The sequence below is a fragment of the Petaurus breviceps genome, unplaced genomic scaffold (genome assembly GCF_028583685.1).
Source record: "Petaurus breviceps papuanus isolate PSGF00001 unplaced genomic scaffold, PetGlider_PUasm1.0 185, whole genome shotgun sequence".
NCBI lineage: Eukaryota > Metazoa > Chordata > Mammalia > Diprotodontia > Petauridae > Petaurus > Petaurus breviceps.
The window spans coordinates 3,741,485-3,768,137 of record NW_027185797.1 but is presented as its reverse complement, the minus strand read 5'-3'; the positions used below and the strand labels follow the sequence as shown (position 1 = coordinate 3,768,137).

At 42.9% G+C, this 26,653-nt stretch overlaps 1 protein-coding gene and 1 non-coding gene across 3 annotated transcripts in view; one reads left to right on the top strand and one right to left on the bottom strand.

Annotated features, from left to right (window-relative positions):
• SACM1L (SAC1 like phosphatidylinositide phosphatase) overlaps positions 1-23,956 on the bottom strand; it is a 50,529-nt gene extending 26,573 nt beyond the window's left edge. The window contains exons 1-5 of one of the 2 annotated variants that reach the window (XM_069088348.1): positions 23,753-23,956; positions 9,917-10,002; positions 7,098-7,195; positions 4,468-4,542; positions 2,990-3,117 (exon numbers count right to left, since the gene is read on the bottom strand). In XM_069088348.1, coding sequence (XP_068944449.1) covers positions 2,990-3,013 — 24 coding nt within the window. In that variant the 5' untranslated portion in view covers positions 3,014-3,117; positions 4,468-4,542; positions 7,098-7,195; positions 9,917-10,002; positions 23,753-23,956. The remainder of the gene's footprint in view (positions 1-2,989; positions 3,118-4,467; positions 4,543-7,097; positions 7,196-9,916; positions 10,003-23,752) is intronic. The other variant, XM_069088347.1, reaches the window with a different exon arrangement.
• A 237-nt stretch (positions 23,957-24,193) lies between these two features.
• On the top strand, positions 24,194-24,266 carry TRNAR-ACG (transfer RNA arginine (anticodon ACG)). The gene has a single exon. It is a non-coding gene; the product is annotated as a tRNA-Arg (tRNA).
• The last annotated feature ends 2,387 nt before the right edge of the window (positions 24,267-26,653 follow it).

Here is a 26,653-nt window from a genome sequence, read left to right as displayed (position 1 = left end):
ATCTGCAGGTATCTGTTAGTTAGAAAGTCACTCATTCACCTCAGAAGGGGCAGCAGAGCTCCTAGGGGCAACAGACAACCAGAAAAATAAGAGGTCACAGACCCAGAGATCAAATGTCATGGCAAATGGGGAAAGGTGGGTATAGGGGGGAGAAAAACACCATGGACAGGGGAAAGGGTAACAATGATCAGTACAATCAGGAATGTAGAAAAATTCCTACCATGGGGCGATGTCCTCTTTAAACCTTCAAGAACTGCTATTTTTAAGGGTATGTATGACAGAAAAAGAGGGTGAGGTGGGGGAATGAACACAGAAACTATAAGAAAAAAACAAAAATAGGTACTTTGGAAGTTTTAATTCCATGAAGAACATGGAGACTAAAGAAAGACTAAGTGATTATAAGGACCACGAATAAAAGGGGAAAAAAAGCCTAGAATAGATAAAAAGGTAAGATAACAGAGTGAACAAGGGTAAATCCTTTTTAGAAAAAGGTACAGAAAATTATATTTTAAAAACTAATGAGCAAAACAAGTTGAAGGAGAGGAAGAGAAGAGAGATTTTACTTGATTACTTAAGTGAGAAAGGAAAAGAAGAGAAGAATTACATAACTAGATGAAAGGAAGAAAAACAAAAGAACTAATAAGTAAAACTCCAAAACAATCTAGGAGGGGAAGGGAAGAGATGCTGATGAAGAGGGAGAAAGAGCCAGTGAGGGAGCCAGTGGGGACAAGGTTGCCTTAATGTAGATTAAGCTAAAATAACTGAAGAGACAAAGTATTAGGCTTACAGAGAAAAAGGAGGAAAGGATTCTAATTCAGAAAAAAAAAATAGAATTACAGACAGTTGGAGGAAAATATAAACCTAACTCTCATAACGTGAATGGATTAAACATAAACAAAAAAAGTGACAGATGGGAGAAAAAAACAAAACGTTACAGTTTGTTGCCTAAAAGAAACACATGAAAAAAAGCAAGACATAAACAGAACACAAATGAGGGACCAGGATAAAATTTACTAAACATGAGGTGAATCCAGAAATCAGGAGTGGCAATCATGCTATCAGACTGGAAAAAAATGAACATTCGCAGCACGAAAAGAGAAAAACAAGGTGCACACAGTCCGTTATTCCTTCTCCTTCCATATGCTTAATGTGGGTCATCTAGCTGGAAGTGACTAAATATGTGTTCCAAGATGTGAATCTCCATCTAGTTCTTGCCAAACTGCTAATGTTTTTTGCCAAGTACATTTGTTAAATAATGCAACTTTCTTCTAGTTTTTATTTTCTGTAAGTTTTCAAATAATATTTTGGGGGGTATGCATTTGGTTACATTTCTGGTATATTAATTCTATTGATTTCCCTTCCTATTTTTTGCCCAGTACAAAATAGTTTTAATAATAACCACTTTTAAAAAATCAAGTTTTAAAGTCAGAGTACAACACCACCTTAACCTGCCCTCCTATCCCCCCAGATTTTCCATAGCCATTTTATCTAATTCTATGAAGAAATTCCTTGGTATCTGAACTGGCATTATAGTAAATGTCAGTTAATTTGGGAAGTATTATTCTTTTTATTATATTAATCTGACCTATCTACAAATACTGAATGACTCCCTAAGCATTTAGATCTTTATTTCAGTCATTACAGTTGGTAAAATATTATTGTCTTAGCATGTTTCACTTAAGATAATTAATAAGCTAATAGTATATTTGAGGGCCCTATACTTTTCTAAATGATATATTAAAAATCAAAAGGCCCTTAGACTTCAATAATCATGTTGGTTATGACAAGACCTCATAAATTTGTATGTCAAAAAAGAAACTATCATATAATGCCTTGAGCAATGGAAATAAAGCATTATTAAGCGGCCCTAGGACCACAGCCCTTTTAAAATGCGCTTCTCCACAAAGTCTTTCCCTCCAGGTGCCATCTTCCCAACAAGACTGAGACCCTCAAGGGAGACAGCTGGGTCTGCTTTTCTGACTAACCCTAGCACTCACCACAGAGTTTTACACACAGTGAGTGTGTAATAAATGCTCTTTCATTCATTCAAGTCCTAAATTTAGAGCATATATAAAAAATCTGAGACTAATAATTAAAATATGAAAATAAGAACGTCTTAAGGCCCAATGTGGAAAGTCTAATGAAGGGAAATGGTTTTCTAACAGATATTGATTTCATGATGACCCCTGCCTGGGTTATAATTAGTAAGACATTGCTGTCTTATTCATTTTTAAACTTTGGTCATTTACCTTAGCCACAAGGTAAGATTATTTAGAAGTAAACCAAGGATATCTTCAACTTATCCAATATTTCCGCTGTCAATATAATAGTACTGACATTTTTAAAAAGCTAAAGGAACTTTTTAAAAGCTTGAAAATTTATCCTATTAAAAACTTAAGGTTTTTTAGGGGTGATTTTTCTTTTAAAAAAGATAACTAAAAACAGGAACAAGCATGTAATCTTAGTTCAAACAAAAATGTGATTTAGTTTAAAATAGTTGTAAAACTACAGATATTACACAAGACTCAATCTGGGATGAAGATGATCAGCAAGCAAGTACACAATATTTTGTTAGCCTTCATGGTTAAACGAATGAGTATATGAACATAAAAGTTACTGTTGTAAAATAAATGTGTGGCGCAAAAATAGTACAATAAAATTAATCTCTTATAAATGTCCAAAGGTAAAATATAATTTTTTTGCCTTTTGGAGGGCAGTTGGGGTTAAGTAACTTGCCCAAGGTCATACAGTGAGTGTGTGTGTGTGTGTGTGTGTGTGTGTGTGTACTCAGGTCCTCTTCACTTCAGGGCTGGTGCTCTATTCACTGCGCCACCTAGGCCCACCCCCCCAAAGGTCAAATATTTAAAATTTAACTTTAAGAAATGCTTGATAATTAGATTTAAAAGTTTTAGATATTGTTTCTCACTGCTTTTCCTACTTCCCCAGTCTTTAAAAAAGATAGAAAAAGGTTTTATTAATGGTCTCCTACCTGAATATCAGTTAAGTGCAGCATAGTCTTCTTATAGGAAAGGATATCAAAATCTGTTGCTTTCCATATTATATGATTGAAAAATTCGCCTACTTTTTTCTTTTTGGTAATTACAATGAGATAACTACCTATAAAAGCAAAGACACACAAGCTATTCAAAAAGCAATTCCAAAGCAGAGAAGAAATCTTACTTTTTCTTAACAAAATGATTAGAAATAAGAGCCATAGTAAAACATCTTAGGAATTGTATGTTTATGAACACGTGAGAGAACAGTATGGGACAGAGGTGAACTCTGATAGCTGCCAGCTGTGGGACATGGGCTGAATCACTTCCCCCCCAACGATGACAGGCCCCAGGAAATGCCCTGAGTTACAGATCAGGTGACACCTGCTCTGCAGCAACAGTTTCCTGGTCAGTAGTTCTGTATCCTGATGAAACAATGGGCCAAACATTCCTCCCCACCCCACCCCCCCAAAAAAACCAATCCCAAACATGAACTATCCATTTTGTCCATTTAAATTCCAAATGAAAGGTCACGAGAACCAAACATATAGTAATTTAAGCAGGCTACTGTTTGGAAAGGAGAGACAAGGAAACCTGTCTTTTCTTCCATGCAAGGACACAGAGTATGAACAGTCAATCTTTTCATACAATTTGTGGCCCAGGGCACAGAGGTTCATTTGGGAACACAGCTTAAGACATAAGAAGACCCATGATTCCATCTTGATGATCCAATACTTGTGTAGCAAGGGAGGCAACAGGCCATGCGCCCTCATGCTGATCCTTCTTACAAAGTTTTCAGAATAGTGAGCAGAAGTGTTTGGGCTTGTGGACAGTGCTGTGTGCCCACTGGCTAGAAGGGCGATCTTCCATCTGAACTAGGTACAAGTTCAGATGGAACAGGAAGTCGGGTTGGAAGGAAGAATGGCTTTGATCTTCTCTCTTTCAATGGGGAGATACATTATTGTATATCTGAAACAGGTTAAAAAATAAATCCAAGTTCCCAGGGCTAACTAGGTGTGACAGCCCCAAGTGTAAACATGAAAACATGAACAAATTACAAAGATGGGACAGATAGAGCTGGTAAAGCCCCTTCTACCTCTGATCAAATCCTTACTTTCAGCAACCATTCCACTACTATAATTTATTTTTAGTTTTTAAATTGAGAAAAGAAAAATCTTGGGATTCACTAAGAATTTAAAGTTGACAGCCTAAGAATTCCAAAGCTCCCAATTCAAATTAAAGTCCCAAAGAAAATATTTTGAAGTGTAGCCTTAGGATGACAAATATAAATCTTATATATGGTATTACTTTCAGGCATCAGCCTCAAAAGTACAGTGATCACAAATTGCTAATCTAATGGAACAAATTACTACCAAAGACCATACAAAAATACAGCATAACTATTTCCTTATAATCTACTAGCAGCAACTTCTATTAATCTTCTCACCTGTATAACTCAGCTAATTTTTCTTACCTGCTACAAGTCGGATTGTGCCCAAGATACCAAATATTGTTCTTGTAACAGCTGATGGCGGAACATCTTTCTTCACTAGAAGGAAGGAGAAGAATCAATCACCAAGCATTCATTAAGTATTCACTCTGTTAAGTACTGGGATAGAGAAACAGAAGACATCTCTCTCTACTCCTTTCAGGAGAGTGGGAAGTTCATGGGTGTGAAACACTGCAAATATTTTCAGACTGTTTTAATATCTTGATTGGTTTTCCTGGTTTTTTTCCTCCTCTTCCTCTTCTTCTTTTAAAAAATTATTTGTTTTATGGGATGGCTCTCAGAGAAGAAAGCAAAGAAACACAGGGAGATAGTAAGGCAATATACAAACAAAAGATATAAATAAAATTTATTTGGAAAAAAAGGCAAAACCAGTCCCTGCCCTCAAGACACATAAAAATCCAGGTATCACATGCCACATAAAAAGCAGATGGAAGGTCATTCTGGAGGGGAAGCCTAGCAGCTGGTAAAATTGGGAAAAGCAGGTGAGATCTGATCTGCATCTGGAAGGAAGTCGGGGACACTGAAAACTGGAAGTAAAGAAGGAGAGAATCCCGGGCAAAGTCATGGAGAGGGAGAGAAGTAGTTTGGTGGAAGGGAGCAACGTTTAAGAAGACTGACAAGGTCAGAAAGGGCCAGGCTGTAACAAGGGACTCACTTCTGATCTCAGAGGTTATAGGAGTTTACTGAGTAAAGAAGGGAGAACCATGGTCAGGCCTGTGCTTTAGGAAAACCACTCTGACAGACTAAGGAGTGAGACTCTAGGCAGAATGATCAATGAGAATGCCATCCAAAGATAATATTTAAACATCTGGAATTCAGATTTAGTTTGGCTTCAAATTAGCTTAATTAAATCATCATCATTAAATTAAAATGGCCCCCCTTTTGGTCATCTACCAAAGGAAAATTAATCCTACCAGCCTAGAAGGAAGTGCCAACCACAAGAATTCTTCAGTAATTTGCGGGGTCACTTCCACACCAGGTTTATAAATCAGCTCTCCAAAAGTGTGCCACTTGGCAGCAACTGCAAAATAGATGGGAGTGAGGCCTGCACCTGAATCCAACCACACTTACAATGGCAAAACCTGCCTGGGCACTCGGACCCCAGATTCTTATCAGAACCCAAATCAGGGGAAGAGGATTTTGCGGGTTCAAAAAGAAAGGCCTGACCAGAGGCATGCAGGGAAACTGCAGAGTTAAGCCTGCTTTTTCCTACAACACTATTTTTTTTCAGTTCTGGGCACACTTTAAGTTTGAGAGCGTCCATTAGATGACAAAGACAGTTCCGAAAGGTCTCATAACTTCCCATTCAAGGGGGAAGCTGCAAATGGGGAGATTTAAGTAATAAGTTATATATAAGTTATGATATATATAACTTATATATAAGTTATAATTTAAGATAATAAAGGAAAAGTTTCCAAACAATTAATGCTATCTAAAACTAACAGGATGCCCTGTCAGAGTGTGGGTGCCCTCTGCACCGGGCTAAAGCTGGACACCTTGTGGGATATTCTGCAGGGGTGTGTTTGGTTCAGAGACAGGCTGGTATAGCTGGTCTCTGAGGTTCCTTCCACCTATGAGACTGTGATAATAAAAACTTGTGGTCCACAACAAACATTTCCATCTGGGGATGCTCATCATGATGCGAGAAGGGAGGCCAGAAGAAAATGTACGTGCCAATGGCATTGTTTTTATATAAATATAAAATGAGGCACAGCGTCTGTAGCATGTGTAGCAATTCCCTCTGTTTTTCCCTAAGATTCTCCTAAGGCCTCTTATCCTGAGGATACTCCTCATGTCCAGACCTCCTGTAGCAGGATATAAAAGTGGCATTAACATAGCCAAAGGTGCGCAGGGGTCAAATTAGTTTGGAAAGCACCATTTAACTATTTCACTCCTGTACACAGATTTGTCTTTCAACTCTAAGTTTTGTATTACAAAGCTCAGTTTGTTAAAAGAGTCACAGTTTGATACAGTATGCTCTTTTTGCATTCTGCTCTCTATGCGGAAATGCTTTTTTAAATGTTTAAATTCATAGTGATGGTTAAATTATTAATAATGATTCTAGTTAATCTACCAATAAAAAATTTAGTACACTTAACACCTGGAAAAGAAAAGCAAGTTCATCTCTTAGATACAAGACTGAAAAATGCACAGAGAAGCAAACACAACATTTTGGCGACATCAATGGGACATTCCAACGAGAATGACAGGAATTTTCATTTACTAACCTCATCATCAGTGGTCCTACATAATCATAATAAGGTTCAAACAAACAAAAACCTACTCAAATCCTATCAGCTAATACCATATAAATTACACTGGAGGAATGGTTGTTAATTACAATAATCTTCCTCATATAAGCATAGAAATAATTATCTTTTTAAATGATCAACTCCATGAAAAAGGACAACCTGAAATTCTTCTCAACAGAAAAATAATCTAGATACAAATATAAGTCTAAATACAAAAACATAAATGGAAAACCGGGATAAGGCATCCTTGGAAAGTCATCCTTCTGCAAGTCAAAGCTGCCTGGTATTTTCCTGCCTTTAACACTTTGAGCAGGCACCCCTCCCCTCCCACTCTCTGCGTACCTGTGAGGGTCACCTCTGTGGAGACACGATCAATGGCAAGCACGTCATCTACTCGGTCATCACAAGGCTCTACATAAAATTTTTCGGGGGTTACGTGCCTGGGAAGAAATGAAAAACCCATAAGGAAAAGGAACTAATTTGTAAGAGCTTTATTAAGAGCTTCTCTATTGATGGTTTCATTTTCCCAATGTCCCAACAAATGAAGATTTACAATTTACTGCAGCTTTCTTTCACTTACTAAAACAATCAGAAAGTACCACACTTTTAATCATCTCCAGAAAGGTACTAATTTACTTCCAGCCTGAGCCCCTTAATGTCCAACCTGACTCAGTACCAGAACCATTAGTAGAAAAGTTTTAATACAACACTTCCTTAAAAGGTTATTGTGATTTTTTTTTTAAAGCATCAAGTAAAATTAGCTTTAATTCAGGATTCATTCTCTTGTGTAACTCAAGTGGACTCAATCTTCTTGTTCAGTTGTTTTCAGTCGTGTCTGGCTCTTTGTGACCCCATATGGGCTTTTCTCAGCAAAGATACCATTTCTTTCTCCAACTCATTTTACAGATGAGGAAACTAAGGCAAACAGGGTTATGTGACTTACTCAGCTAGTGTCTGAGATCACACTTAAACTCAGAAAGATGAGTCTTCCTGACTCCAGGCCAGGTACTCTTTATCAACTACACCACCTATCTGCTAGTTATATGACCCTGGGCAAGTCATTTAACGCTGTCTGCCTCAGTTTCTTTATCTGTAAAATGAGTTGGGAAAAGAAATAGAATGCCACTTTAGTATCTTTGCCAAGAAAATCAGAAATAGAGTCACGAAGAGTTGGACACAACTGAACAATAACTGAATCTACTAGCCTGCAAACCACACCTGCACTTGACAAATATTTATTGGCTGGAAAATACTAGGGGTCCCTGAACTGTGTCATGCACTGTGTGAAAACACAAAGAACAGATGGTGCCCCTGGCTCAGACGGTGATTTATATATAGCAGGGGCTATACACAACTCAGACAGAAATGGAGACCTGAAGGCCACACACTAAGAAAATCACAAACTGACATTATCTATGTTGTATTGTGTTTTTATTTATTTTCCTAACATTTCCCGATTACATTTTAATCCGACTCCTACAATACTCAGGAGTTCTGCTAGCCCCCTTCAGGCAGGTAAATGTGATACCTCTGATTTACAGGCTAGGACAGTCAAGACATGTGCACAAATAAATATAATGTAGTACAATATGAAAGGGGCACTGATAAGAAGTGCTGCTGAGAAGAGGTTACCTCAGCTATCTATGAGGAGAAAAGCCTTCCCAGGAGGCTTGAACTGGGCCTTAGCAGACGGACAGGGGATGACAGAGGTAACTGTGAACCAGATCACTGTGAGGGGAGAATTCTGGGCACGTCAAGATGGGCTCCTAATACCGCCCATGTGACCTTCCAAGCCTCAGTTCTTCCATCTGTAAGATGAGGAGGTGGGTTTTCCTGATGTCTGAGGTTCCTTCTAGCTTTAGCAGCATATAATGTTACGATTCTGCTGAAGGCAGTCTGAAGGTGAGGGAGGTCGGAGAGGAGGTGGTAGAGAGTGGCACCGCCAAAGCTGTCGTCAGAGCTACACTTTAAGAAGTCTGGCAGCTGGGGGTCTGCTGCAGGGATCAGTACTGCCGAGTCCATCTCCAGACCCTTCATCACTGTCCCACATGTGGTCGGCATGGCGAGGATCCGTGAGGGCACTGGTGTGGGACCTCCCTCCAACGATATGCAGCAAAACATCTGCAATGGGGCAGGTTACTCTCCAAGAGCTGCCTGAGGCTCAGAGAGGTTACTTCACTTGCAGAACATATTGGGTATAAGCCTAAATTGCACTGAATCCACTAATCACACCAGGCATTACACACAGCATTATACAAGGTAGAGTGAGGGAATGATGCAAAAAACACTGCCTCAAAAAGCGCACAAAGTAAGAACAGAAAAAACCAGGAGGAATCTGGGAAGGAAGCAATGTCTCCAGGCCTTGTAGGCTGTAACTGCTTTCACTTTCTAAAGTACATTTGATGTGAGATTTAGCCCTCTCCGCTCCCCACAAACATCAAAATAACTGAAAATTTTCAAAACAGGCTGGAACAGTACCAGATACAACAAACATCTTGCTACATTACTCCAGGAAAAGCAGCATAAAATAAAAGAAAAGCTTCCAGCCTGCAATTTGTCCTTTGCTGCATGTCACTGCACAATTTGTACGTGGAAGGGGCCTCTTAAAGTGGCCCCAATTTGTTGCGTGAGGCAATGTTTTGTTTTGTACACATCTGCACACTTGTCCACCTACAGCTCCCTGAGAACACAGACTCTAGCTTTTTTATCTTTGAACCCAGTAGCTAGCATAGCATTTTGCACATAATACAGGTGTTTAGTAAAATGTTTGCTCAAAGATGAATAAAACAAACAAAAAAAACCTCTGAACACAGTGCAGAGTTACTTGAATGTTAAAGTCACTCTCATTTTTCCCAACGTGAACAAACCCATGTACATAGCATACACAGAAGCCCTCCACTCTGGCTCCAATCCACCCTTCTAGCCTTATTTCCCATCTTCTACATTCTGGACAAACTGCGACAGGACCAGGTCAGCTCTTCTGTTCTGGACACTCACTTCCCGCCCCTACACTCACCTAAACTGTCTCCATGCCTGAAACACAATCCCACCCAGGTGTGCCTTTAAGGATCCTTATCTTTCTTCTCAAGTGATGCGGCAGCTACCTCCCAAGTTAAGTTTTCCCCATGCCCTATACCCATTCTCAAATTGCTTGAACTTACTTTTCTGTGCAGATGTATATCCTTTTAGCAGAACATAAACTCTTTAAGGGGAGGGATTCTTTTTTTTTTCTTTGTATCTCCAGCTCCTATAAAAATGCCCAGTGCACAATAGGTTTTAGTAAGTGTATGATAAATAGGAAAATAAAAATAAATTATAGGTTTTGCACAAAAAAATAGTGCTGCATCCATTCAACAAGAATTATCAGTTAATAAGGGCTGACATTTATTCAGCACCTATTCTATGCCAAGAGCTTTACCAATATTACCTCATCTGATTCTCAAGACAATACTGCTAGGTCAACACTTATTTTACAGATAGAGAAAATGAGGCAAAGAGAAGTTAAATGACTTGCTCAAGGTCACACAACTAGGAAGTCTCTGAGGCCAAATCTGAACTCAGATCTTCCTGACCCCAGGTCCAGCATTCTATCCATCAGTCACCTGGCTCTGCTCAATTGTAATGGTCTAATGGGAAAAAGACTTGCATATAAGAGTCAGGTAATCAAGATTCTAGTCTCTACTCTATAATTAACTACTTGTGTGACTCTAAGGCCCAAGTGATTAATCTCTGACCCTCAGCTTCCATATCTACAAAAACTGGAATAAAAATTCCTATTTACTTCAGAGTTCTTGTGAGGATTAATGAGAAAACAGATGTAAAACTGTTTTACAAAGAATGAAGGGCTAAGCAAGTATGATATATTTTTATTGTTATTAATAAAATGATGTCCTTTATTTCACACAGACATAAGTCACCAATGTATATGAAAAGATTCTATTAGAGGAACTAGAGAAAGAAGTTATTTTTAATTCAAAAGAGAATATGGTCCTGGAACTCTATCAGTTTAAAAAATGCAATTAGATAGTTACAATTTTTTTTTTTGCCACTTTTACATTCTCAAGCTGGTTTTAATTAGCTTCTCAGGGCCTCAGACCCCTCAAAGACTTCTCAGTGGAGGGCATTCTCACACTGACAAAATTCCTTTTACCATAAAATAATTCTTCAGAACAAAATAACAAAACTTCAACATCATCTTCCCTTATAAAACACACAAGAAGCTTTTAGCAATATTGAAATTTTTTATAAAAACTCAGTCAAAATGCAATTCCATAACCATTTATTATTAAATCCCTTCTGTGTGTTACTAAATGAGACCCACAAACAAGCAAGCAGGCATGGACCTTGTGCCAGGCACTGGGCTTCAGCGCTTGGGATATAATCCCTACTCAAAGGAGCTTACACTAGTAGGAGACAAATACATATATAAACATATACAGCATAAACATAAAATGAACAAATACAAATATTCACAAGCTAAACACCAGGGAAGGTACTAGTGGTTGGAAAGGCTTCATGAAGAAGATAGTGGTTGAGGTGAGCTTCAAAGAAGTTCCACCTTAAAGGAAGAATGGGATACGATGCATCCCATTGCAAAGGTAAGAAGGGAGGGCACAGCATGCATGTGGAGTAGCCAAAGCACGGCACAGAGACCACAGTGAGGAATGAGAGGACCGTTTGGCTAGATCACAGCACGTGAGAAGGAGTGCAATGTCTCATGACCCTGGAAAGGTAGCTTGGGTCCAGATTGTGAAGGGTGTTAAAAACCAAACTGGAAATCCTAAGTGAGATGCATAATCACTCAAGAATCTGCCCTTACTACCCACAAAGGAAAAGCTAGATGAATAAAGGTCTACTGCCTGAACTATGGTATGCAGTGGGGTCAGTATACGTGTCTGAGAGTGACACTGCACTGGACAATAAGCTGGGTCCAGAACAGAGGAGGAGGGGCACAGACTGGGATGCCTTGGTGAAACTGCACAATGCTTGCAAAGACCCCACATTTCTCCCTGAAAAGTGGGCCCCTCTTTTAACACCCATATTCTGTTTCATGGCTAGGAGTCATGTGGCACACACTAGTCTCCAAAGAACTCAAGCTGAGGGTCAAGCCCAAGGGCAAAGAAGTTCATGGTGAGGATGAGCAGAGCAGAAATACTGTGCAAATGGGAATTATGCAAATGTGGTTATGAAGGAAGTCCTCAGAGAAATAAATGGCCAGAATAAAAGACGGGCAGGCACACACTAAGAACAAGGGACTGGACAGAACACACGGCCGTGCTTACGAGCTCTCAGACATGGTGGCCCATATTTACCCACATCACACTGGGTCAAGAAGACCCCCAACATGTCGGGTGAGGCCCCTGTTACAAGGTTATGGTAGCCTGGAGAAGGATGGACAGCAGTCTGATCCCTGAAGCGAATGCTCAAATAGACAATATCCCAGCTCCACTGACTCACTGGGATATGTCCAAGCCCATGCGAAGAGCCAAGGCTACAAAGGAAAAAATGAAAAACAGCCCACCTCTGCTCTCAAAGAGCTTGCAGTTCTGCACCACCAAGACAAATGAGCAATACACATTCTGATCAAAAAACAGTTAACAATGATTAATAGATTTCCTTCATGACCTACCTGGGAAGATGCAAAACACTATAGTCTGGGCAAGTCACTTAACCCCAATTGCCTTGCCTTCCCCCCCTCAAAACAAACAAACAAACATAGCTTATTATAAAAGTATAAAACGCTTTAATGCTAAAGACAATATTAACATATCATCAGGTAGGTAGGAAGAGTCTCAAATGTGGAGTTATACACATACTTTTTTTACCATAACATTTATCCTGAATAATCTACAAATTCAGATAACTGAACTTTGGGCAGAACCAAAGATTAAGAATATTAAAATTCCATTGAAAGAAGGTTGCTCTCAGGGGCAGCTGGGTGGTGCAGTGAACAGAGCACCGGCCCTGAAGTCAGGAGGACCTGAGTTCAAATTCGGACTGAGAGACTTAACATAAAATTAGCCGTGTGACCCTGGGCAAGTCACTTAACCCCAACTGCCCTTCCTTCCCCCTCCAAAAAGAAAAAGAAAAAAAAAACAAACAAAACCAAAACAAAACAAGAAGGTTGCTCTCTCTCACAAAAATAATCTGATCAATCATTTGGGAATTCTTATGAATCACTTTTGTGCAAATAACTACAATCTGATGATATTCTTATGAACTACTTTTGTATAACTATACAATAAATCCTTCTTTTAACTAGTATAAACAGAGAAATTAAGTATCCCTCTAAATGCCAAAACATCTAATCATTTTTTAATGGAAATGCCTCTAAACATTTTATGTTCTTGCCTTCTTCCACTCCATATACAGAACACCTCACCAGCCTGTTCTTGCATCCCCTTTCCAACCAGCCATGGTCACACTAGGCTGTAAGAGGGCAGTACCTTCAGGGGCAGCTGGTGACTGCCAGGCTTTCTGAGTTTGCTACTTTCTTCCACTAAAGTGAGTCAGAACCTCACACTGCTGTAGGTGGACACTGACGGCTCACAGGCCACTTTATAACTAAGTGGGAAGCACAGCTGCCAATTACATTACACAGGGACATAGGCTCTACGACGCCTCCAGCACCTTCATCGTTGACTTTCAGGTTCTTTGTTGAGTTTCTGATGGATGAACAGAATTCAAATCACGGCTGTGCTCCTGTTAGCCTTTGCAAAAATTATTCAAAATAACCAGACACCTATTTTCTAATATGTTTTTGGATAAAGACTAGCACAAGGCAAGTTCGGTATAGAGCTTGAAGCAGGATTTGTGTTTCCCTTTGCTGGCCGCTTACATGCAAGAACATCTAAGCTCTTAATTTCGTATGTTATTGGCATCTGCAGTCAATTAACTGGAAACTATGCTTTCCTATAAAGACAAACATTAGGTTACTTAGCATAATTGCTGCATTCCAAAGTTCACCTGCAAAGTAAATTTCTGAAAGGTGAATCCTACATTTTAATGTATTTGCATTATAAATAAAAATCATACAGAGCTATGTTTCCATGGTAGGGAAAAATTCCCTAACAAGCTTGTTCTGGCAAAGCTCCCCCCCAGGAAGGATGTGTTTTCTTCTCGTAGCTGAAGCATGCACCTCGTACTACTTCCTTTAAGCACCATTCTCCTACCTGCAGGATCTCCTAGGTACTGGCCACCCTCTGATTCCTTTCTCTTTTCCTATTAGATAACAGGAATGACTCTTATCCCTCAGACCCTCCAGCTTCCTGCTCCCAGCAGTCTATTGGCTCTCTCCTACGCACACTTTTAAATGTCTAGCAAAGCTAGGATGCCCATTCCACTTTCCCCACAGATGGGAGGGAGAGTCTCTCTCTCCATTCTAGAAAAGCGCACTGGTTGGCAACCCCTGTAAATCCTGCTTAGTAGCCTGCAATCACGGAATTTGCCTGGCTTGCTTTACAAAAGCCATCTAATACTTGTCTCAGATACTATCACACTAGGAAATTTAAAGGGAATGTATTTATTATGGAAGGAAAGACAGTTAAGTCCCAAGTCTAACGGTCAGCTGAGAAAATCCTTATTAGTGGGATTTTCACAAATTTTCTTTACCTCTGTTTTCATTTGGCTTTAAAATAAGTTCACTTACTTTAAAAGGCTGCCCAATCTTTTAAACATTATGTCAAAAAGTGATGCTCACTAAATGCTGTGTTAAAGGGTGATTTAATATTATGTAAGATAAAAGGAAAACATGGACAAGACTGCATAAGATGAGAAAGTCATGAAGAAAATATCCACACTGGTAACATCACAGATACATTCAGGTAGGGAGTACCAAGAAGAATGAACTAATAAATTATACTTAATATTGCATTAAAAATTGTACCAGGGGCAACTTCATGTAGATCTAAGTGTCACTATTTCTGTTATTTTTAATAAAGGCTTTTCAAAACTATCTTCATCAATACTTGACTTTTTTCTTCTACCGGATGAATTTTCACTTTACAAGAAGACAATTCGAACACTTTCTATCCTGAATATAATCTCATCAAAAGGAACTGTCAGTGTGATGTGAGGACAATTTAAAAAACTATTATAAAATGAAATCTATATTATTCTAATATATAAAGCATAGGAGACATTGAGGAAATGCCTGTTGATGGAAAGAATAACACCTACTTAATCTCAGTCTATACAGTTCAGGTGACCAGAACTACAAATATGTAATTTTATAATGAGCTGTAATTCTTAAGAAATTGACTCAAATTTTGCTTTTCAACTGTAAAATAAATAGCCTTTGGCACCATTTTTCTATTCCAAATCTTGTTCCTGTTGTTGCTAATGATGAAAAGTATGAATACATGTATCCGGAACATCAGCACTATGGTTTCATAGCTCCCTCTGTGCATTTTAGAGAATCCTCTGGCAGAATTATGAGACGGTCAGACAATATAAGAAAAAAGAATCAGTGGAAGCCATGGCATGGGCTGGAATGGGAAGGTGATGGGCCGGACAACTCTAGCTTAAGGGCCAGATTGGTCTGAACCTGATTTCCAAGCAGGAGCTTCCCTACCCATGGAGCCAGGGTTAGCACTACCAGAAAAATACCTCAAAGGAGGCCGAAGACAGAGGGCAAAATCACATTTAAACTTAACAAAATATTTATAGTGACAGTTTTTGTAGTAACAAAGCGATGGTGTTCAGGCATTTTCAGGCATGTCTGACTCTCTGTAATGCCACCTGGAACTTTCTTGGCAAAGATACTAGAGTGGTCTGCCCTCTCTTTCTCCAATTCCTTTTCTTTTTTTTTTTGAAGGGGAGAAGGCAGGGCAATTGGAGTTAAGTGACTTGCCCAAGGTCACACAGCTAGTAAGTGGTAAGTGTTTGAGGCTGGATTTGAACACAGGTCCTCCTGACTCCAGGACCTCTGTTCTATTCACTGTGCCACCTAGCCGCCCCTCCAGCTCCTTTTCTAGCAGCTTGCCGGGGATCACCCGGTTTAGCAAGTATCTGTGGCCAGATTTGAACTCAGGGAGATGAGTCTTCCCAGCTCCAGGCCCAGTGCTCTGTGCACTATGGCACCACCTAGCTGCCCAGGAAAAGTGACTGGAGAATGGCTGAACTGGTAACAGAATGATGCCGCACTGTGAGAGAAAAAACCAAATCTGAAGGATCCAAACACATGTGAGAAGACTTGTGGGATTCAATGCAGAACCAAGTATGCATTGTTTCACAGAAAGTTCTGCTGGGGGGCAGGAATGAGTCGGTGGGAAGGGAAACAAGGATGAAACATCTTGAAAGCTTACAGAAAAGGTGATAAATAACAAGGAGTGATGGTCCCAAAGCAGCCACATCAAACTTTCAGAACAGAGCACTAAGGTATTTATCAAGGGCTTGGGAGGTATGAGGGGTATGGGGTATAGGGTAGGGCCTCCCTGGTGTGAGGGCTGCTCATCTCCCTTTGGTGCCCACCTTCACCCAGCTCTCATCTGTGGCTCCAAGAAGCTGCAGCATATGCAGCTGCCACACCCCAGTAAAGTATGTCAGTGTTAGACAGGCTAACCCGGGTTGAGAGTGACCAACAGGCCTCAAGCCCATCAGTGAGTTGGGGGAGGGGGGGGGTGTCTACCCCAAGCATATGAAGCCTGTCCCTGGCTGAATGGGTCAATGAGAACCATTTGTTCCAAAGGTTACAGGGGGGATGGGGAGCACTCAGAGCTTGGTCAGAGAGCAAAGATGCCAAGGCCATCCACTGTGATTTCTTTGTCTGACATAATTTTTCTCTATAAAAATTTTTTCCAAACCCCAGTATTGATTTAGGATTATTTTTCTGAGCCCTGAATTTGTGCTTAAACATAGTAAAGCCTGGGTTTCTACCCCTGGAATTTCTTCATTGTGATAAGTTATTTGAAAGCAGTTACTTATTACATGAATTCAGGGGTAAATTTTTTCCCATATCTCATGGAAGAAAACAATAGCATTAGTTACCAAGTACTAACTGTCTAAACTTAACAGGATGTCATGATGCTTCTTTGAAGAAAGGATTTAAAAACAGATTCAGAATTCTAGGTTTTACTGAGGAATTCTTGTTATGAATTTATTTCAAAACACTATAAAATCCCTTATATGCTGCTGTTTAAGTCATGTCCAACTCTTCCTGACTATATTTGGTGGGTTTTTTTGGCACTGGAGTAGTTCATCATTTTTTTCTCCAGCCCACTTTACAGATGAGGAAACTGAGGCAAATAGGATTAAGTGACTTGCCCAGGGTAACACAGCTAGGAAGCATCTGAGGTTGGATTTGAACTCAGGTCTTCCTGATTTCAGGTCAGTTTTCTATCACTGCACCAGCTAGTTGCCCTTCACTTATATATGATTAACAACTTTCCTACATTTTGAATGAAATGAGCAAAGTATTTATTAAGTGCTTGCTACATACAAAGCCCTGTGTTAAACTCTGGGACAGAAACAGAAGAGTAAGACAGCCCCTGCTCTCAAGGAGCTCATATTCTAAGGGGGACAACAGCACATGGAAGGCTTCAGCCTCAAGACAGACAGAAAAGCCCGCTGCTCCCTAGGGGGCAGCTGAAAAGCAGAGGTCAATGGCTTTTCTTTAATGTAACTTCCACTGATAAAATCATCCTGCTTTCTGACACTGAACCACTGGGAGCACCAAGGATTCTGGGTCTCCAGTGGCTTGTTGGCTGCAGCACCCGAAGAAGCAGCTGCCGGTGGGCAGCCTCTCCAGGGGGAGGGCAGCTTCACAGGATGACAGCTGGAGGCCCTGGGCTGGGAACGCTGCTGTTCTAAAGGCTCCCGGGCCCAGGTCCCTAGGGATGCCTCCTTCAGGATTTAAAGGGAGCCTGTGGTGCAAGTGGTAGTGGTTTGACCTGCTTGGCACATGCTGGTTCCTCTCCCTCCCTGCAGGTGCCCTACCAGGCTGACTTGTCGGCCTTGTAGGTGGTAGCTACTTGGCAACTGGTAGAGATCACTGGCCCTTTCTCTGATTATCTTCAAATGGTACTAAAATGTAAATTATTTTGTTTTGTTTTTGAGGGTCATTGTCCAGAAATGGTCAAAAAAAGTATAAGGAATACAAAAAGTGAGACTATAACAAAACATTCTGGGATATTACAAAGAAGCTGAAGTATTTTATTGCCCAATAACAGACTCATAATAATTCTGGCCCATTCAGCAAGTTGTTCCATAATAACAAACAAATTTCCAATGCCTTCATTTCACAGATGAGGAAACTAAGACCCAGAGAAATGACTTACTCAAAGATACAAATAATTAAAAGAGTAAAAATTTGAATCCAGACCCTCTCGTTCCAAATCCAATTCTCTTTGCACTACACCATGTTGCCCCACTAGTCATTAACTGCTAATCCTTGAGAAAAACCGTCTATTTCATTTCAATCCAAAGTCTGAACATTATTTTTACGTAGGACATGCTTCTCATAATTGGTAATAGCATCAACCTCAAAAGAGATTATTTTTGCTGTGCAGTTATATTCACATTTATTTCGGGCAGCCCTGTGACCACTGCCCTCTTCACAATTCAGTAAAGCCATGAGGATTCTATATATCACTCATCACTTACATCTAGTCTACATATTACACTTTTATGCAATTCACTGAAAAAAACTTGAGAAAAGTTTGCTCAAAAGTCTTCCATGAATAGCTGAATAAACGTCTCCAATATTAATACTATATAATAAATAATCATATGAAAAAATGCTTCAAACGACTAATAAGAAGAGTGCCAATGCCATGATCACAGAAGTCTCCCCATAAACTTATTAAACTGGCATGAAGGATAAAAACCAGAAATAGTCAGTGTAAGAGGGTCTGCAGGAAGAAGATAATCACTGGCTGTGAAATTTGTGAGTGTGTGAAAAGTTACTAAAGTGTTCATACCCTCTGACTTAAATATCTCACTATGAGATAGATATCTCAAGAGGTCAAAGACAGAAAGAAAGGTTGCAAAATCTTCATGATAGGACTATTTGTGGTAGCAAACAAATTGGGACACACATTGCTTGGGGAGTGACTAAACAAAATGCAGAATATATAAGGAATAATAATAAGATGAACTCAGAGACAACACAAAAAGACCTAATCATAGAGAAGGAAAGTAGAATCAAGAGAATAAAATACACAATGACTATAATCACATAAAAACAATTCTAAAGGCACCAGTGATCAATCTTGGTGCCAAAGGCTAGATGATGAAACACATCCTTCCTTTATCTAAGAAGTGAGGGGACAGGGTATGGAATGGCACATACACAGCAAGACAAAATCGCTGCCAACTGTTCTTTCTTAACAGTCTCATTTTGTTACAAGGTGTGATGGTAATGTAATTTGAATCTGAAGACCCCTTTTTGTACTGGCAAGTAAGCAGGTACTTAACACTAAGTAACTAATCAAACCTCTGTGAAAGAAACAGAAGGTATGAACCCCTGTTCCTGATGTGACAGGAAGGGTTGGCTGAAACAGGAAGCTAATGCTGTGTGTATATAAGGAAAAACCCCAGGAAAGGAACAGTCAGGATTTCTTGGGACAAGAATCTGGAGGCAGAGCAGCTACAGAAGAGAGAATAGAGAACTTAGCCAGAATTTGCTGAGAACTTGTGGTGCTGAAGCTTATTCTGAACAGGAGGCCAGGAGGCCAAAGAGGAGCCAGGGAGCCCCCTCCCCCCAGGCTGGATAAGGTGATTCTGATTTTTTGAAGAGCTGCAGAAGACTGAGGAAGCACGGTCAGGAGGCAGGGACTTTGTCTGTCTGTGGCTTGGTTGAGTCTTGAATTCCCGGGAGCAGAAACTGGGAGAGAAACTGTGAAGGATTTGAGATGGACTGGATCCTATGAACTTCAGTGTAGAGCAGGACCTGCCCAGAGAGCTGGACAAGGAACTGGGTCTCTCCTTGGGTACTGAGTAATGATCAAATTGTAGTTTACTAGTGACCTAGGGGTGGAGGGTTTTTGTATTTTTTAATGATTGTTTTAGTGATTAATGATACTTAGTAATTGATTGCTGAATAAGTGACTGATTAAGTTAATCTAGTGTGCCCCATGAGGGGAAGACTTTGACTATTGTACTTTAAGATGATTGTTCTTTGTTCTAAATATTGTGACCACTACCTTAATGTTTTGCTTTGATCTGTTATGGAATAAATAAAGTGTTCACTATACTGTGTAATTAGAACCTTAAAAGCTGTTCACAGTGTCATTCTTCTGGAAAGCTGCTGGTGCATGGCATTACACAAGGGGATGTCCCACAGAGAGTGAGGCTAAGGATACAGGGGGCTGCTGGTCCTGGTCCTTCCATGGGCCTGCCCTGACAGTGCTGCAGACAGCGATGGGAAGATCCCTTGTGGCTCCAGGGGCTGCTGGTGCCGGTCCTTTTTAGTAGTCTCCAATTGTTACATAAACACATGCCAAAATGAATGACATTAGTGGTGCAGTAATCAGTTCTAAATCAATGTGGGCAGGTAAAGACGAGGCTGCTTGGATGAGTGTAGGCTTTAAAAGATGGGAAGGATTTGGATAGGAGAGGGACAGACAGACCTTGTTCAAGAGAATGACCTGCGCAAAAGCGGGCAGTCCAGACTGAACATCCCCCATTGGAGTTGCAATGAGGAAAGAAGCCTGGCTACAGAGGCAGGGCTGTGATAAGAACATAAGATGAGTGAGAAGCAGTGCTGCACAGGGGGAGAGAGTGCAGGAGAGCTGGCCTTGCCTCTGACCCTAACCTCTCCAAAGTCCCAAGCAGCGTCCATACCTGCAAGTGGCAGAGAAGGCACAGCTCCGCCTTGGAAAAGGAAACTCCCCACCAGCTGGCCAGTTGGGTGCGCCAGGCACTCTGCTAAGTCATGGAGATCCTCAGAGTGACGAAATTAGGGATCAGTCTTAAAAGTTACCGTTAGGCAGAATAAGGCAGACTGGAGAATTCTTAATGCGAGGCTTACAATTCTGACCTCTCACTGACGTGCAGTGAAGCCATTCAAAGTAACACGATAAAATCAGTGAATGTGATGAGAAAGCCAGGGAAAATGAAAGATGAGAAGAGCAGCCAGAAAGCCACTGCACAGAGAAGGGGCAATGAACAGGAAGAGCTTTAAAAATCATCACGAAGATGACTGCCCAGAAATCAGGAAGAGGACGCACTATGCAGGCTAAAACATCAGGAGACCTGGAGGGGAGTCCCACCCCAACTGCACGAATTGAGTCACTCACTTCAGTCTCTGGGCCTCAGTTTCCTCATGTGTAAATATGGGCAGGGAGGTGGTACCATCTCTTCATGAGTTTAAATCCGGTCTTAGATGCTTACTAGCTGTTCGACCCTGGGCAAGTCTCTTAACCCTGTCTGCCTCAGTCTCCTCTTCTGTCAAATGAGCTGGAGAAAGAAATGCAAACCACTCCAGTATCTTTCCTAAGAAAAATCCCAAAAGGCATCATGAAGAGTCAGACAGGACTAAGCAAGAACAACAAAAACGAAAAGAGTGGATTAGACTAACTTCAAGGTCCGCTGTAGCTCTTTTTATAAAAGAACAGTCGTGAGGACACAAGTTCAAGATCACAGAAGGATCTGTCGGTGGTGCTGATGATGGAAATGGAAATAAGAAAGTTAGTACAGAGATCTGGGTTAAGAAAGAAAGTGAACTGAGTTCTGAGCATCGTGCTTATTGTTCTCATTATTATTACAGTAAGTAGTTAGAACAGTGCTTTCAGGATGGCAAAGAGCTTGACATATTATCTCATCTGACACGTGGAGAACCCAAGATCACTAATCATTTTAACAAGAGTTCCTTAAGACAAAGTTTCCACAGGAAATACTTCTATTTTGCTAGTTTGGGTACATTTCACTTTTTAGCAACAGTTATAGGATGAATTTATAAGTAAACAAAATTTCTATGAACAGAATGTTACTTAAAATGCTAACCTGCTTGCTACTTAAACAAAACCCATAGTGATGCTTTAAAAAATAAAACAAAATTATCCTTTAAATTATCTACTTTGTAAATCCAGATTTTTAGATGTGGGTCTATCCTTAATATAATCTCTTATACATATAAATATTTATTTTTGCAAACCACCATGTTTATGCTCCAATTCCATTGGTTATTTATGGTTAGAGGCCAGCTTTACTTCTAGGATGCCTCCCTCAATAAGGGAAGATTAATGCTGTACTTCCAGAGAGACTATGAAAGGAGGCATTATGAGCAAAGTGAAAAAAGCAGAGAACCTAATAGTCAAAATGATTTGGTGAATGAAAAACTTGTTCATAAAGTAAACACAGTAATGTAGTTAAGAGATTGGAGGGCGATTAGGGAGAATATAGTAACCTATTAAGCAGAGAAAAAATAAAACTTAGAAAAGTTCAATTGATAAAATAGATAAAACAGAGAATGGCTTTTGTTGAGTGTGGGACTTGTTTTTAAAAAACTGAAGAGTATTTATGGTCTACTCTGACAAAAAAAGAAAAAAACAAACACAAATAGCCAAAGCAACAGCTTCGACCACTTAAAAAGCCTTGTCCTTTTTTACTCTTTTCCCTGATGCCAAACATTTAAACTATGGATGGGACTAAATGAAAACAACCGCATTTCACCCACGCCTCCGTCCCCTTTAAATCAATGCCACTCAAGGAAGATGTAACTGGACTCTCATTCAGAGCTGAGTTTGATAAGGGAAAAAGATTCCCAAAGCTGAAACACTAGTGAAGGGTGGCGCCAGATGCCAGCCACCCTCTGATCCCCCCCTAACCTTCCTCCCGACGATGACCACATTCCTGCACGGCGTCGGATCCAAGAATGAACTTAAACTCCTGCACCTCCAGATGTGGGAATGGGGGAGAGGGCCCGTCAGCTCCGAGGCCACCGTCCTGACCAAAGCCAAGGGACACAGGCTCGGAGAGCGCGGCTCCCCGCACCCTGCGGACGGCTGCGGGGCAGCTCATCTCTGATAGATGAGAGCAGCTTCAGGACTACTCGGTGCATGCCCACTCCCCAGGCACATCCGTGGTGTGTGTACCGTGTGTGCGTGTGTGTGGTGTGTGCGTGTGTGCTGCGCTGCAGGCACCCGGCGCTCACCGGGGGGCCAAGGGATCTCCAGCCCCGCCCAGGGGGCCGTGCGCTCCCTCCAGGCTCTCTGGGCAGGCGGCCGTGCCAGGGCGCACCGCAGGGGTTGGGGAGGGGGGGCTCAGCTTTCCACCCCCCCCTCGCGCCCCAGGATCACTGGGGGGTCTGGTCCTGTAAGCGCAGTAAGTCGCTCGTACAGAAGGGCCGTGGCCCCGGGCCTCAGTTTCCCCCATCAGGACCGCGGGTTTTCTGAGTGGAGGAGGCGTTCAGTGCTCTGCAGTCCCCAGATGCAGCCGGGTCAGAGGCCCGGCCCTCCCCGGAGTGCTACAGACTGGAATATGCATCAAAGTCACTTTTTCTTCCTCCGGGTGATGCGAAGCACGGAAAAGCAGAAAGAAATGAAAAGGAAAAAGAAGGGAGGTGGGAAGGAGGGAGCGGACAGAAGGAGGAAGAAGGGAAGAGAGGGAGGGAGGCAGAGGAAAGAAGAGAAAGAAAGGAAACTAGGAAGAGACGGTGAAGAGAGGGAGGAGGAAGGGCCGGAGGGCCGGCTCAATGACAGCCCGGTCCCGGCCCGAACAAGGGCGCCGCCGAGTCTCCGGGCTAGCTGCGAGGCCCTGGGCACCCGGAGGGCCGGAGGCGGGGACCAGGGCCGGCCCCAGGGGCACCCGCCGGCCAGGGAGAGCCCCATCCTGTCCAGCCTAGCCCGGCCCATCCGCGTCTGGCCCAGTCCGGTCTAGCCTACGCCGGCCCTGGTCTCCCGGCGGGGCGCACGTCCAGCGGCCGCGAAGCGAAGGAAGAGGCGGCGAGAACGGACCCCGGCCGGCCGCCGTCCTCTCCCGGGCCAATGAGGGAGGGCGGCCCGACCCTGTCAATTGCCGCGGTGCCACCCTGCTCCCGGATGGCCGGAGCTACTCACAGCTGCAGAGTCTCGTAGGCCACCGCCGCCATCCTGCTCCGCTGCCGCCACTGCCGCCGCCGCTCTGCTCTCAGGGTCCTGCCGGTCACCCTCGGAGACGGCCGCCGCAGCTCCTAGCCCGGCTCCCTGAACGTCTCCTCAGCCCCACCCCCGACCCGCCCATCCCAGCCGTGGACGGAGCGCGGAGGGGGACAAACTTGGCGAGAACTTCAGAACGCGAAGAGATTCTAGAGCGAAGTGGGGAGGGGGAGAGGAAAGGAAGGAGCGGAGTGACGCAAGCCGCTCGCGGCGAGGATTGGTTGCGTGCCTGCTCACTGCCGCAGGGAACCCGAGGCTGGCAGAGGGGGAGGTGCCTGCGCAGGGAGCCTAGCGGCTGGTTGGAGCTTGACGCGGCTGCGTACAGCCGGATAAGGCGCCGTAGCGGCGCGTTGTGCATGTGCAGGGCCAGTGGCGCAATGGATAACGCGTCTGACTACGGATCAGAAGATTCTAGGTTCGACTCCTAGCTGGCTCGGCGCGGATTTTTTTCACAGGTTATTTTTAGGGGAACGAATTTGCCATCCCTGATTCTAAAGAAAAGGGAGCAACCTGCAACTTTGATCCGAGCATCGATGACGAACCATGCACCAGCGCCCCTTTGCGAACCTGCCCGAGGCTTGGCCGCAGTCGGGGGCTTTGTTAATTGGAGCCGTTCGCCGTAGCGGGAAAGAGAACCTTCCATTACTTAGCTCTGTATCCCTGGCCTGCTGCCAGCCATGCATGCTATAAATGCGTTCAGTCCACAAGCGTACACAGACAGAAATGGACCAGTGCCTGCCCTCAAGGAGCTTACATTCCACTGGGGCGCTAGATCCATCCACAAGTCAGCATTTATTATAAGCCTGCTGTGTGCCAGGTATGGTGCTAAGCACCGGGGCCTTAAAAAAAAAAAAAAGCGAACCAGACTACCCTCAAGGAGCAGGTTGGGGGGCTAGGTTCATCTATCAATAAATAAACATTTATTCAACACCTACTGTGTGCCGGGAATTGTGCTAAGTGCTGGGGGTGTAAAAAGGGGCAAAAGGCAGCCCCTGTCCTCAAGGGGTTTGCACTCTGCATGCGAGCAAATGTATACAAAGCGAGCTATGTACAGGATAAATAAGAAATAAGGGAGGGAAGGCAGCCGGCTTAGGAGGGTTGGAGGACGCCTCCTGCAGAAGAAGGGCTTTTATTTGGGACTTAGGAGGTCAGACTCAGTCAGCCGTCTTTTCCAGTTCCGACTCATAGAAATAACAATGATCTCCACTTGGGGAAGGGGTGGAGGCTTGACTCCTGTAAGACGCACCTGCCCATCTGGACCTGGGCTGAGCATTTGTCCAAGGCCAGGATGGCCTCTTTGCAAACCCCATTTTGTTGCTGGTCAGTCCTTTTTCAGCCCTGCCTGACTCCTCCCTGACCACGTCTGGGGTTCTCTTGGCAGAGATACTGGAGTGGTTTGCTGTTTCCTTCTCCAGCCCATTTTGCAGATGAGGAAACTGAGGCCAACAGGGTTGAGTGACTCCTCCCCCCCCTTAATAAATGCAGTTTGCTTTTATTTCCTTCTGCTGTTTGGTGAAGTGGAGGGAAACCTCAACTTTGTGGGTTCCAGCTGGGTGGTTCTCCCCTGCTTACTGCTTGGGTGACTATGGGGATGCCTAGGACCCTTCTCCAGACTCTTTTCTCCTTCACAAAATGCTGGGGTTGGATTAGATGACAGGTCACACCTGTATTCATGCCTTTTCCTCTCCTAGTGCTGGATCAAATCAGGAGTCAGGCAGTCATGGGATTTATAGGAATTAATCGAGTCCAAGGGCTGCCTTTTACAACTGAAGAAACCAGAGACCCCCCAGTGAGGTGACCCAGCGTCCATCTCTTTCCACTACCTGAGGTCCAGGCCTAGCCCCTTTTCCCTGCTGCCCAGAGCAGATGAGCCATCTCACTCTTCTAAGCCTCAGTTTCCAACTCTCTGAAATGGGGATAAACATCCTGGCCCTAGCCTGCTACACAGCTGTGAAGGGCAGAGGAGATAGGCTTCAGGATGACCAGGACTCCTGGCTGAGGGAGGGGCATTCCTCAGAGCCCCTTGCAGGCTTCGCTGACAGTCACCAGGGCACTGAACATTAGCCTCAGTGCAAAAAGTCTGGGATGGCCCCAGCTAGGGTGGGTCACAAGGCTGTGGCCCAACATATGGCCACCAGCCCCTTCCCTCCACCTGCCCTTCTCCTAACCAGCCTGGATCTGAGGGAGCTGATGACATGTTTGCAGTTCTGTAATACACATGTGTCCCTCTATGGGGTTAGCCAGGTGGTACCGTGGTTAGAGAGCTAGACCTGAGTTCAAATTGAGCCTCACACAGGTACCTGGGGTAAATCACTTAATCTACCTCAGTTTCCCAGACTGTAAAATGGGGATAATAACAGCATCCCCTTCCCAGGATTTTTGGTGAGAATCATGAGATCTTTGTAAAGCATTTGGCAGCACCTTGTACACAGTCGGTGCTTAATAGATGTTTATTCCCTCCCAATAGCTGTGTGCTCTGTGCCACACAGTCCAGAGCGCTTGATCTGGTGCTCTTTTATATCGTTTTCATTTGCTTAGTGTCCTTGTCATTTTTCCCCAACGAAGATCCTTGTAAGATTCCGGAGGTTAGACCTAAAGCCCTTTCCGGTTCATCAGTGATGCCTCACACCAGCTAATGGAGGAGGTGCCTGATGCTGGAAGAGCTGCAGACCTGGCTGTCAGTCATCAAGGAGGGACTGAGGGGGCCGGGCGCCACTGCTCCCCACGCCTCCACCCACTTAGCGCCTTCCTATCTGTCTGTCTGCCTGTCTACCAGTCTATCTATCCATCCATCCACTTCTCTCTCCTCTCCCTCCCTCTCTC